At 41.5% G+C, this 13,136-nt stretch overlaps 1 protein-coding gene across 8 annotated transcripts in view; it reads right to left on the bottom strand.

The window, feature by feature from the left end:
• Positions 1-349: 349 nt before the first annotated feature.
• Positions 350-13,136, bottom strand: part of PEX5L (peroxisomal biogenesis factor 5 like) — a 250,462-nt gene continuing 237,675 nt past the window's right edge. For all 8 annotated transcript variants that reach the window (XM_032298507.1, XM_032298509.1, XM_032298511.1 and 5 more), the window contains 2 exons: positions 12,603-12,760; positions 350-6,824 (listed from right to left, as the gene is read on the bottom strand). In XM_032298507.1, coding sequence (XP_032154398.1) covers positions 6,620-6,824; positions 12,603-12,760 — 363 coding nt within the window. In that variant the 3' untranslated portion in view covers positions 350-6,619. The remainder of the gene's footprint in view (positions 6,825-12,602; positions 12,761-13,136) is intronic.

Here is a 13,136-nt window from a genome sequence, read left to right as displayed (position 1 = left end):
AGTGATTTGAGGAGAGAGGAGAGGTGTGAAATAGCAGTCCCAAACTCCACTTGCCAACAAATCTCACCCCAATTGCCATGTAAGAGGAAACTTTCCTGACCACCTACAGATAAAGGTGCCCCCGACGCGTTCTCATGATAACTTATTTGCCTTGTTCTAGTACTCTGTAGCACATGGCATTCTTATTTGTTAAAGTATTTGTGGGTGTCCTTTCACAGAAATCTAAGTTCTTTCACGGCAGTTTTGATTTCATTTACTTACCGCTGTGTCCCACGCCCAGAATGGTGCCAGCACATAATTTGTACCCAAATATTTATTGACCGACCAAAAAACCAGAAGACCCTAAAACTGAAATTTATTTTAATATTTTTATTCTAAAAGAATCACAAAATTCAATTTCAGGTTAGATAATATTTTAGTCTTAAAAAATTAACAAAGGAGGAAGATTTTTAAAGTTTTGTTGTATATCCAAAAATGCATTCCTGATTTCCAGATAACTCATGCAAAATCATATGTAGTGACATTCAATAAAAGGACCTTTAGCCAGTAGTACAAATTGGATTCCATTTGATCAGAAGCAATTCTGATCCCCAAATCCCATTTTGAAAGATTCCTGAAAAGACCTTGAAGCTGCAAAGTTTATTTGAAACCATAGTTTAAAACTGCACAAATATGAATACAATTTAATAATGTGAAAAGGGAAGGCATGCTTCCAATCATAGTGCAAAAATACTACCTTAATCTTGGTATGCAAATTAGAAGCCAACTGAGTAAACACATCGATATGATGAAGTTATTTTTATGGTAATTTTATTTCAAAGAGCAATGCAGGGAAATACTAAGATGAAGCCTTAATACCCAACAGAGTTGTGCTATGATACATGTTATTTCACTAAATCACAGATACAGTATCACATAATATGCCAATAACTTTAAAATCCACCCCCCCATTGCCATTAATTTACTATAGGTCACTTAATTTGAATTGGTATTAATTTAATAACTCAATGTAAACATTTAAACTTAATTTTTTGTTATCTATTTCAGCTTGAAAATGAAATCCCAAGATGTTAAACATTTGCGAGCATGATGAGGATGCATCACAGAAGAATTTGTCTGAAAACATTTTTAGATAAGTAATATTCATACAAAATATATAGAAATGTCTTTTCTAAATAGTTAAATGTTTGTTACAGTTTGTAAAAAGTTTAATAATGGGGTTTTTTTTCAGCCGATGTAAACAAATTTGGGCAATGTGAATTGAAGAAAGTTCAGGTTAGATGATATATGAGGAAAATGAAGGATGTTGGCAAAATCTTAGGTTTGCTGTTTCCTTTAACTACTGGTAATGTAGTCCATCGTGGACACATTTTTCACGTGGCAGAGTTCTTGTGTGGTATCCATGCAAAAAACGTTCTACATCTCAGTGAAAATGCCAAACGCTCACATTCCCTCGTCGGGTGTGTGTACCTCTTAGTCTTTTTGTGTGACACCATTTCCCTTTCCAAGAAATTCAAAGACCACCACCACTCCCCTAAAGGATGATACACATTTTACAGTTGAGCAAAGACCTGCCTAATAATTGTTGTTTCCATCTGAATATTATTTGAAGTGCAGGCTTCTGAAAGTATCCCATGTTGCTCATCAGGTTTTGCTGTGACATTCTGCAGCATTGCAAGTTAGTTTTCTCTTGCAGAGAAGGTCCTCAGAAAACAGTTCTGAGACTGGCACTCTTGTCTCTGGACTGTGTTATTTTGGTATTTCTGCAGAGGGTGCAGGGAGTGGAAACTTCATTCAAGGCAAAACGCCACGTGAGAGGTGGTTAAACCTCGCGGTTTAAGTTTGTTTTTTCTTTTAACTGTTTAATGCCTCCACACAATGATCTTTGCTCCCTGTGAATGTGTAGAATTCTGTCTTTGAGCTCATGGTATGTGTGTGAGGGTACCGGGGTGTATGGAGTGAGGAACAGGGCTGTTTCTAATGTAAGACCCTATGGGCTCACTGAGCTTTGCTCTCTCCCTTTCTGGTCTCCTCATAAAATAGGGGTTACAGGAGAAGGCAGTAAGAGGATTTCAGAGCTGGTTGTGAGTGGCCATGAAATCACCTCATCACTCCCTAAATATCATGTTTCTAGACCTGGTGATCAAGTCCAATTTCTCGTGGGACATTTAGCCCAAGCAGCTCAACTCCCAATACAAATAGGGCTGCATCAGAACAATGTCGTGACACCTCACACACTCACGATGTGACATTTGCGGAAATTAAGGCCCTATATCTACCTGGCTGTGTGATGATTTTGGTGTGACTGACATTACCCCAGCCTCCTCACCTTATTTAGAATATCAGTTTTTCTAATGTATTCCTAAACTTTCAGGAAAATTTTGAAATGCATTATTAACAATTTAGAGTCCAAATCTTTATATACTGAGACAGTCAACATGATTTAGTTTAACAGCATCCAGACACTTGGATTTGTTTAGGTTTTGGATCTGTTGTGGCTCAACTGGTTTTTCAAAAAATGTTTAGACGTCTAAGTACCCAGGTTCTTCAGAGGATTAGTTTGGCACTGGGAACCCTGTACAAACCAGATGTGTGAATATCTGCCAAGTTCAGTGTGACAGCACAAAAACAATCTCAAGGGTAGGGTAAGAAAAGCAAACAGTCCACAAAAATGCTCCCTTGTGTAGAGGCAAGGAGCAGTAAGGTAACCTATGAGACAGTCATGCACTGTGTCAATTTACATTCAGTCAAGTTATCTTGCATGCTTTGGTTAATATTTGAGTAGGCAGATTTGCAAGTACTAATGCATGCATTATTTTTGTACCTGAGGTTATATGTTTTACTTTTAAAAAATTGCTTTTTTACAACCTTTATGCCAGAATTTGTCTATGAACACTCTTTAAAAATATATATATGTATCTACTTCTTAGTTCAAAACAGTTTAATTTCAGCCAGTTCTATAACTACTGAGATGACAGGGAAACGAGAATAAAATGTGGATAGTAAATGAATTATTTTACAATGTTGAAATCATAAGTGTGCATGTGTAACCATTTCTAAAATAAGAAGGTTCAAAAAGGATGGCATCTACAGTAAGCCTTTAGAATACCCTGTTTCTAGAATGTTCTTGAAGTATCTCAAGATATGAAACCACCACCGCCACTGCCAGAACAGCTAACTTAAAGTCCAGTCCAACCTTGGCGAACAGATTCAGGGGCAAATGAGGAAAGGTCTCAGCATGATCAACTTGCTTTCTCTATATTCCCAAGCTCACAAAGTTTGTGATAAAGAGTTTGGAAGCTCTTATGATAAGTGGGACTAGCTGCAACTGCACGGCCTCTAGTCTCGCTTGTATGGCAAGAATATCCCAGAAATATTTATCTCTACAAGTATTTAGACGTGGGGCCCATGATTCAATATAATAGTTCTCCTAGAAGAACGAGGGAAGTGGCATGAAACTCTGAGAGTGAGTGTGTGAAACGTAAGTGGACGTTCCTGCCCAGTTACGTTTCCATGCTTTTCTGTTCTAGTAGAATCCGGATTGGCTGGGAAAGCACAGTTCATCGTTTTCTATTAAAGTTTCTTGGTGGACAAGATCTGCCCGGTTTTCAGGAGTCATGGGGAGTGAGTTCTGGAGGAAGTGAAGGGAACGAATCAGTGTGACTGGCCCAGTAAGAGGATCTTTATTCCTCCTCCTCTCCCCATCCCTCCGCCTTCTCCTCACCAGGAAGGTACAACAGCCCGTAGAAGTCGCCTACTAGAAATGGTTATAACATGTTTTGAAACTCAGCAGTGATCACTGGCTTTCTCTATATTTTCATCCAATTTACAGGCAAAGTCAGCCCCTGAAAGTCACTTCTATGTAACTGAGTGGCCATTCTAGCAAAAAATCATCTTCTAGGAGCTGTCAGGCTGTTGTACCTTAATATATGAGAAAGGAGATGCAAAGCCTTCTCAGAGTACCTCAAAAGGGAAATAAGGATGCCCTCCCCTTTCAAATGGAAAGAGTAATTTAAATGACAATCTTATGACATGCCAAAAATAGTTCTGCCAAAAAATGAAGTAGATGCCCTTTTAAAAAACCAAACATTTATATGATTTATACAAAAAAGACGTTTTAAAGTCTTGTTACTTATTTTATAGGTGGTGCTCTAATCCTATAAACTGTCGCTCATTTTTAAATAATGGTTTTTACTTAATTTTATAAAAGATATTATTGAAAAATGCAACTATTTTCCTCTTGGGCCGTAATTCTGGACTTCTTGACAGCCTATAAATATCTTAGATCTGACGGGTACTAGATATACTGGAGAAAGTCCTAGTAAAATGCTCTGCAAATTGCCAAATGACGGTGAGAACAGAAGATTGTCCAGTCTTCCCTAAAACAGCTCCTTGGAGTTTGTGTTCCAATAGCAAAACAAAACCTGGGCCACAGAATTTGCCACCATTTAGCAACAAATTATTTGACATTTATACTAGTTTCAGCCTTTAAATTCAGGCTGCAAATTCAGTTGCTGCTCCAAATATAGAACGACATCACGGACAGAATGCTTGCAGAGTTTGCTTCGAATCCTTTGTTCAGAGGATCCTCATGGACTATTGAAGCCGACTTGCTGGTCCAAGTATGGAGATGGTCGGAGGAAGGAGCAGTGGGGGAGGATGCTCTTCCATCGGGCATATTTTCCATCAGGCATAGTCAAGCAGCCCCTGCCGTGGCTTGGAGGCTGTCTCCAAGAGTCCTTACCGGACTGTTTCTCAAATTCTACAACTCTCAGATGCCATGCTTGAAAATAATGTTGAGCTTCACTTTGCTGCTGAGATGGCAGAGAAGCATGGGCTGAGACTGGATGGTCGCTGTGGCCGCTGAGAATGCCTGAATGCCTCTGCCTTCTGCTGACCGGCTGGGGCTGCTCAAGTGAGCTTTGACAATGAGTATCAAAACCCGGCGTTCCCACAGTGCCCTCCACGCTTTGTCTTTATAAACTAGAATAGGTTATAACATACGTAAGCCTCCAGGATCTGTGGTTTCTGTTCAGCTGAGGCCCCCTCACAACCCAGGGACTTCAGATGTAACAGAGGAGAGGATTTATTCCTGCACCTAGCATTCCATTTATACGCGTGTGTGCACATCTGCCCCTCTGGAGAAGCTAATTACTCAGGCAGTTAGACTGTTTTGACCCCAATTCTGTGGAGTTTTTGTTGCTGTTGTTTTGTTTTTCAGTGGGCAACTATAATCATGAGCGGAATGAGCTATTGCTCATGAAAGAACATAAAGACAAAGTTAGGATCAGACTACTTTGGGAAAGGTTCTAGACAAAGCGAGGAGAGGAGGTCAAGCAGAATGGGCTAACTTTCCAGACCTGACGTTGGTAACATTGTATTTCCATTAGCATTTTGCAAACAATGTTCCTTATTCTTTAAGAGCATGCTCTTTCATATCAAATCATCAGCATCCAGTGAGATTCGGTTTGAAGATGTTGCTCTTCTGTCACTTAGAATGCAAGGGGTTAAACAGTCCAGGTTATTATGAAACTAAGAACACATAATTTTAAGGAAAAAATGTTATTTATCACTCTTAATAAATATTATTTAAAATATTTATGGTTTAAAAGGAATATTGGTGTGCAGGGCAGTTATAAAGCCAGTAAAATATGACACTTAGGCAAGTTAAACTGAACTCAATAGAAATCCCGAGATCAGCACTTTCTCCCTGCAGAGAATGCACGGAGAGACAGTACCTGTGTCTTACTTCTGTTGGAACAGTCCCAGAAAGCATGTGAATGGAAAGATCTGTTTGCCATATCTACACCTATGTCCTCATGTCTGCTTTAAGAAAAACACTCCTTCAAAACCCTACACTTCGAAAAACTATTTTCAGGAATTGTTTATTTGGTCCGTTGATCTAATGAGGCTGAGTTCTCAAATCTTCCACCCCCAAGTTAAAAATTGGAGCAACGAAACAAAACTCCAGCAAGGCATAAATAAGATATTAAAGTGCATATATACAATCCCGGAAAAGTTTAGATTGGGAACAGCAAAAATTTCTAGTGCAAAAATGGCTTTTGCCAGCAAAGCTCCCTCTCTGGAATCAAGGGCTACAGTGAAAGTTAAAATTGGAACAGGTTGAAGCAATGCCTGTCTTTAGTCACGAGTTAACCTATGTGCATGCACCAGTGGCCCCAGCTATGCTCAGCCTTGCAACAGGAGACAGTTCAGAAACAGCCAGGCTGTCCCAGTCTGAAGCAGTGCCCTCTCCAGGTTTCCATGAACAAGCGCCTCAGATGTAGCATCAGCTGCAAGTGGAGACAGAAACCCAAAGAACCCGTCGCAGTATGCTTGCAACTTGTGCAGGGTATTCCACACACAGTTTCTTCATCTCAGTTTGTCTTGAGTCTGTCAGTTCTTCTTTGGACCGTGACCTTGACGCTATAGACAACATTTTGTGCTTTTGGATCTGAACAGAGACTGGGCATTGTCTGTAGGTATTAATTTCCTTGGGCTATATGACCATGGCCTTTCGAATATTTGATTTATCCTTTTGAAATTCATAATAAAAGTTTTTCATTTTTCAGTACAATTACACAGATCAGAGATTATTAGTACTGGTATTATTCTTTCTTCAAGGATCCAAGTTGAAAGCTCTTAAGAGGACATCCAGGTCACCAAGATTAGCCGCCTGGAAGAGTTCTGGTTGGTCCATCAGAGAGAGTGCAATTCTGAGGGCAGCCCAGATATTCCCAGAGATCGCAGGATGAGGAACTTGCTGTTGATTCCTGCTCTTTCTTTGCAAACTGAGGGCAGTGAGAAAATTGCTGACCGCTTCTCTAAGAAGGTAGAGAAACAGATATTTTAAAATTCATCACATTTCAGAGTTAGCAAATGTAAACAAAACAAAACAAAATTGGATTAAGTGAGTTTAGCCTAAAATCGCCTCTTATGGCGTTCTGGATGGTCAAATGAACAACTTTCTAATTCTTTTATGTTCTTTAGTGAGCAATCATTGTTAAATATAAGAAAAAAGAAAAGCAGGCTGGGCACGGTGGCTCACACCTGTAATCCAGGCACTTTCGGAGGCCAAGGCAGCTGGATCACTTGAGGTCAGGAGTTCGAGATCAGCCTGGCCAACATGTTGAAACCCTACGTCTACTAAAATTCAAAAATAGCCGGGTATAGTGGCACGTGCCTGTAATCCCAGCTGCTTGGCAGGCTGAGGCAGGAAAATCGCTTGAACCCGGGAGACGGAGGTTACAGTGAGTCGAGATTATGCCACTGCACTCCAGCCGGGGCAACAGAGTGTGACTGTCTCAAAAAGAAAAAGCAAATTTTATTTTAGGAATGTCAAGTGGGAGAGAAAGAATAATAGCAAAACCATGCAAATTCACTAATGCATTCAATTTCCCCTGCTCCAGGAATGATTTGAACACTTAATCCATCTGCAGATTTGATGTCTATAACTAGGTTTAAGAGGAAGAATACAGCCCCACTTAAAAACACAGTGGTCTCATTTTCCCCACTAGTGACGCACATATGGAACACAGCTAGAGGGATGAGTTTATTATTGGGCACCTGGAATTGTGTCCCAGTTATTTAGCAGTAGGCAAACTTCTTGTCTTTTCCAAGCCTTACTTTCCCTGAATGTGTAATAGATATTTAAAGACTTTGTGAGGTGCAGTTGGACCAATCTACATGCAAGCTCTCACCATTGAGTAAGATCAGTAGTCCTCAGAGTGGATCTGGAGAAGCTTGGGGATAAGTGAGGTCAAAATTATTGTTATGGTAAAACTAAGATGTTATTTGACCTGTTGCTTTCTTTTTTTTTTCTTTTGCATGCTTACGGTGGAATTTTCCAGAGACTGCATGGTACATGACCGCAATGGAGGCATGCAGAAGCAGCTGTGGGAGTGTGTCTTCTAGTAAGCAAGACATTAAAGAGATCGGCAAAAATGTGAAACAGTGTCACTCTTCCCACTAAACTGCTTTTGTTTTGGAAAATTATTTTTTGTAAAATATATTATTTATGATAATATGTAGTGAGTTTTATTTTTTTAAATTTATTTTTATTTTTTGAGACAGAGTCTCGCTCTGTTGCCCAGGCTGGAGTGCAGTAGCACAATCTCAGCTCACTGCAACCTCCACCTCCCAGGTTCAAGCGATTCTCCTGCCTCAGGCCCCCTAGTACCTGGCATTACAGGTATGCGCCACCATGCCTGGCTAATTTTTGTATTTTTAGTAGAGACGGGGTTTCACCATGTTGGTTGGGCTGGTCTTGAACTCCTGATCTCAGGTGATTCACCTGCCTCAACCTCCCAAAGTGATGGGATTACAGGTGTGAACCACTGTGCCCGGCCAAGTTTCATTCTTTTTAAATGAATCATTAAAAATGTTTTCAGTTTAATTTCTAATATGGTAAATATTGATAGATATAACCCACATAAACAAAAGCCCTTTGAGGTTCTCAATACTTGTTAAAAGTAGAGAGGGATCTTGAGAACAATGAGCTACAGACATGCTGAAGATGCCGTCTGCAATCCTCCTGGCTCCTCTAGCCCACAAGTCCACTCTGCTGCTCAGGTGCCAGGTGAACCTGCTGGGGCTGCCCTCTTCAGCACCCCCACTCCACTCCAGCCTTGTAGTGCGTCTGACAAACATCCTTCCCAAGAACAATCATGCCACTTTAATCTGCATCCACTTTACTGTTCTCAGAAACCTTTCATACGCTCAATCTCATTGAATCCTGGAAGGTAGGTATTAAGCATCTGGTAAGAAACTTAGAAAGTGACACTGGATTTCTAATTCTAAAGCACGCAATCCAGGAATCTGCTCATTTATATAGTTAGATCTGCCTGACAATGAAAGGAAAGTGAGGGGCGGTCATGGTGTATGTGGCAACCTGGACAATGGAATGGAGTGTGTGTCCTAGTCACCCCCCTTCTGAGTTTCTTGTAATCAAGCAAGAGAGGGCAGTTTATAAGTGGATGGACACAGGGGTCTGTCTGAGAGCCCTTTTCACCCCCGCTTGACAGGATGGCAGCTCTACTGATGTCTCCCAATTTTCTCTCATAGGCGCAGAGCTGCAAGAACCCAAGGCAAAGGAAGATCTTGAAAGCCTCTCATTCTCTGGCTTCTTCCAGCCCCAAGTATGTGGTGAGGTGGAGAGAAACAGAAGAGTCGAACTTACTCACCTCAGCAAATGACTCCAGTCTCCCCGCCACCACCCGTAAAGATAGTCTAAACCTCTTCCCTTTCTTGTGAACTCGGAGCCCTTTTGGGGCACTCAGGAGGTTATACGTGTATATGTGTGAATAGTTTTCAATTGTTTCACACACATACATAAAAGTAAGTTTAAATCGTTTGTGTACATTGTCATGATTAATAAAAAGCTCACTCAGTGAAAAGCATTACGTTACAGCTTTCCCTCACTTTACTCATACTAAAATATTACTATCAAGGGGGATAGAATTTTCATCAAAAGGAGTCCTCGTTTTTGAAAAGGTTAAGACTGGCTGGTCTAAGCTCTACGCTGGAGCTTTGTCAGTAGACAAAGGTGTAACATTTTGGGCTACGCCCGTTTCCTTATTGTAACTGTATACTAGGGTAGTGCTCGCCTTTGACTCTCTATAGAAAATGTGAGCTGTCACAGCTACATACACTGACACCTGCAGTTCCTGAGGGAGCGGTCCCAAGACGTTTGTGAACTGGAAGGTACTTACACCAGCTCCTCACTTCCTCCTGAGCCCTTTCTCTACTAAGGGCTGCTGTTTCCTGAGCCTACCTCAAGTTCTCCTTCTTTGCAGAATCCATTTAACATTTACGTCTCTCTCGCTGGCCATGGTGACTCACACCTGTAATCCCAGCACTGGGGGAGGCTGAGGCAGGCGGATCAGAAGTTCGGAACAAGCCTGACCAACCTGGTGAAACCTTGTGTTTACTAAAAATACAAAAATTAGCCGGGAGTGGTGGTGGGCGCCTGTAGTCCCAGCTACTCAGGGAGCTGAGCAGGAGAACTGCTTGAACCTGGGAGGCAGAGGTTGTTGTGAGCCGAGATCACACCACTGCACTCCAGCCTGGGTGACAGTGAGCCTCCATCTCAAAAAAAAAAGAAAAAAATTTACTTCTCTTTTTTGGGTTTTTTTTTTTTTTTTTTTTTCAGGAAAAAGCACAAAATTCTTACCATTTCTCAGATTTCCCACATCTGGCATGACAACAAAAGACCCACAAAACTTAGTTGATATGTTCCAAAGTAGCCAACTGAGTAGCGTTGCCAGACTTAGCAAATAAAAATACAGAATGCTTCGTTAAATCTGAACTTCAGAGAAACATCCCTTGGTATCCACAGGGGATTGGCTTCACAAACCCCTGAGAACACCAAAGTCTGCGAATGCTCACGTCCCTTGTATAAAATAGCACAGTGTTTGCATGTCACCTGCACATACCGCCCATATACTTTATCATCTCCAGATTACTTACAATGAGTAAAATGTAAACACGATTGCATTTGTTATACTATATTGTTTTTTAAAAATTGTATTTTTTAATGTATTCAATCCACAGTTGGTTAAACCCATGGATGTGGAACCATGGATGGATGGCCCAGCTGTACAGGAATATCTCACGCAATGTTTGGAAAATACTTATACTAAAAACTTACTTGGTGTTTATCTGAAATTCAAATTTAAGTGAGCATTCTGTGTTTTATCTGGTAACCCTAAAACTGACCTACTCCAGTATGGGAGACTTTCTGCTTGGGGATTTAAAATTTACGCCTTCACGGAGTTGGCCATTTTTACCAGTCATGAGCCCTCATGGCTCCTGCAGATAGTAACCCTGCTGAATTTTCTGACTGTGAATGCCAATAAAGCACTTTATTGATCCTGCAAGTATTTTTTTCTAACCCTAAGGAGTTACAATTAAGAAACACTCATCTAGGGGCTTTATAAGAGCCCCCTTTAATTGAGGCTTTACATATATTAAAAGCTTTACATATATAATATATGGTATATATGTATAACATATAGTGTAGCTATATTATAGTGCATATAGATATTTAATATATGTGTATGTATAAAATATAGTATATAAAAATATAGTGTATATATAACATGTATGTAATGCTTATATATATTACATTCCCTTTTAAAGAACAATTATAACAATTACATTATATGTTTTATATATATATTTCCATCCCCTATCTCCCTTGTTCTAAAAAAAGGGAATCTAGGGTGTCTCATAAAATACATATACACAACGTCTCTAGAAAAAAAAACGAATGAAAGCGGTAAACAGCAAATCTGGTCGGGAAAATAAGATGAAGCCAGGAATGATGCTAGGATGGGAGGCGGACATCAGGGGCTTGGACAGCTGCGCATGGCGGGTGGCGCACAGTCAGTGCTGGGCTTCTGCACAGCGACGCGCAGAGCCTCTGCAGCGGCACGTTTCACAGTGTCCACAAAATAAAACAAGCCACTTGATAAGGGGCCATTCAGCTCTTTGTGGTTTTGATCTGAGAACTTCCTCTTGACACAGTGTAATCCAGTGACTCATGCTCTTTGTAAGAGTTTTTTCATATGGGGCAACACCTGTTTTCTAGGGCCTCAGTGTTTGCCAGTGGCAAAATGCATCAGTGCAGTTCAGAAGCAGTAACTCTTCTGGGCTTGAACTCCCAGCCTCAGGTGATCCGCCCGCCTCGGTCTCCCAAAGGGCTGGGCCCACTGCGCTTGGTCTCCCTTTTTTTTTAACAAGTGAAGAAATTGAGGCTAAAAATTATATACCCAGAGTCACAAAACTGGTCCATGCCAGAGCTGTGATTTTAACCCCAGCTGGTCTAATTATTAAAGCCTGGCTCTTTCAGAGCATGAGAAAGGGTTTACATTTTTCATGGGGTTCAAAACTAACATTTAGTTCCTTTTCCGATTATGAAAGTCAAACCTGTTTATTTAGAAAATAGAAAAAATGGGAAAAGAAAGAAGAAAAAACATTACCCATACTTTCATTATCTGAAAGAAATAAAGGTCATCTGTAGTCCCTGGTCATGGGGAAAAGGCAGGGCACAGGCCTCAGTGGTGTGGGATGAGGGTGAGAAGGGTGCTTTAAACTATGAGCCAGTTCCGAGTTTTCTTTTCATCCCAGCTAACTTTGGTCTATTAGTTTAGAAAACCTGGATTCTTGGTTTTGCTTTGCTAGACACTGGTTCTGGGACTTTTTGAAATCATTTTGCTGGGTACCCCGTACCCACACCCCCAAGGCTCTTATTTCCTTAAGCGGAAAATGAAAGATTGACTGGAAGCATTTCTCCAAAGTTGCTCTGGAAGGTGCTGAAAACCCTGATAACTTCTCCTAACTCAGGCCGATGAATCCAGATCTCAGGGGCCAGGGACTGGGAGTCCTCATTCCCCAGACACTGAGCAGATGGCTGCTCTCTGAAGACTGAGACCCACAGCAGGTGAGGGCTCCTGCTGAACCAGGCCTAGGGAGCTGCAGGCTCCACGTTCACCCTTACCAGCAGGAGGAAGAATCCTCCGACCAAGGCAGGTGTTTCTGCTCAGAAACACCCTCTCAGGTAACTCGGCCTGAGGCCTGCGCGGGCAGTTGCCATACTTCACCTGTAGGCGCCCAGGTTGATGCAGCTGATCCCCAGGTTGTATCTGGACCGGATGAAGCCCGGCTGGATCTCCAGTGCGCGGGTGTAGGCCTCCACGGCTTCCTCGCTGCGGTCTCCGTTGGCCAAGGTCGCCCCGAGACGGTTCCATAGTGAATAGTCCTGATGACAAAATCAGAGCTTTCTCACAACCCAGAGCAAGCCACAGTGACAGAGCATCCCAGATTTCTCCGCAGAGAAGGAAGATGGCTAAACATTTATTCAGTGCTCATGGGTGGAGACCGTGGCCAGGGGAATTACTACAAAATCTTCACGGACAGCTTTGTCAAATGACTTTCACTCATCAACAGCTAGCTCTGGAGGCTGTCATGTAATTGATGGTTCTATTTTAGGTGTTTCAGTATTAACAGCCACGTAGCACATCATTAGTACGCATCACTTGAAACCACTGGAGATGAAATGAAGTGGAGAAGGACTGTCGGCTGTGAACACTTGTTACAGAGAACACTGGTTTCTAGGTGCCCGGTGCCCCCTCACC

Source organism: Sapajus apella, unplaced genomic scaffold, assembly GCF_009761245.1.
Source record: "Sapajus apella isolate SASKATOON/1434 unplaced genomic scaffold, GSC_monkey_1.0 scaffold38, whole genome shotgun sequence".
Lineage (NCBI taxonomy): Eukaryota > Metazoa > Chordata > Mammalia > Primates > Cebidae > Sapajus > Sapajus apella.
The sequence above is the reverse complement of the archived record's forward strand: the minus strand, read 5'-3'. Positions and strand labels throughout refer to the sequence as shown.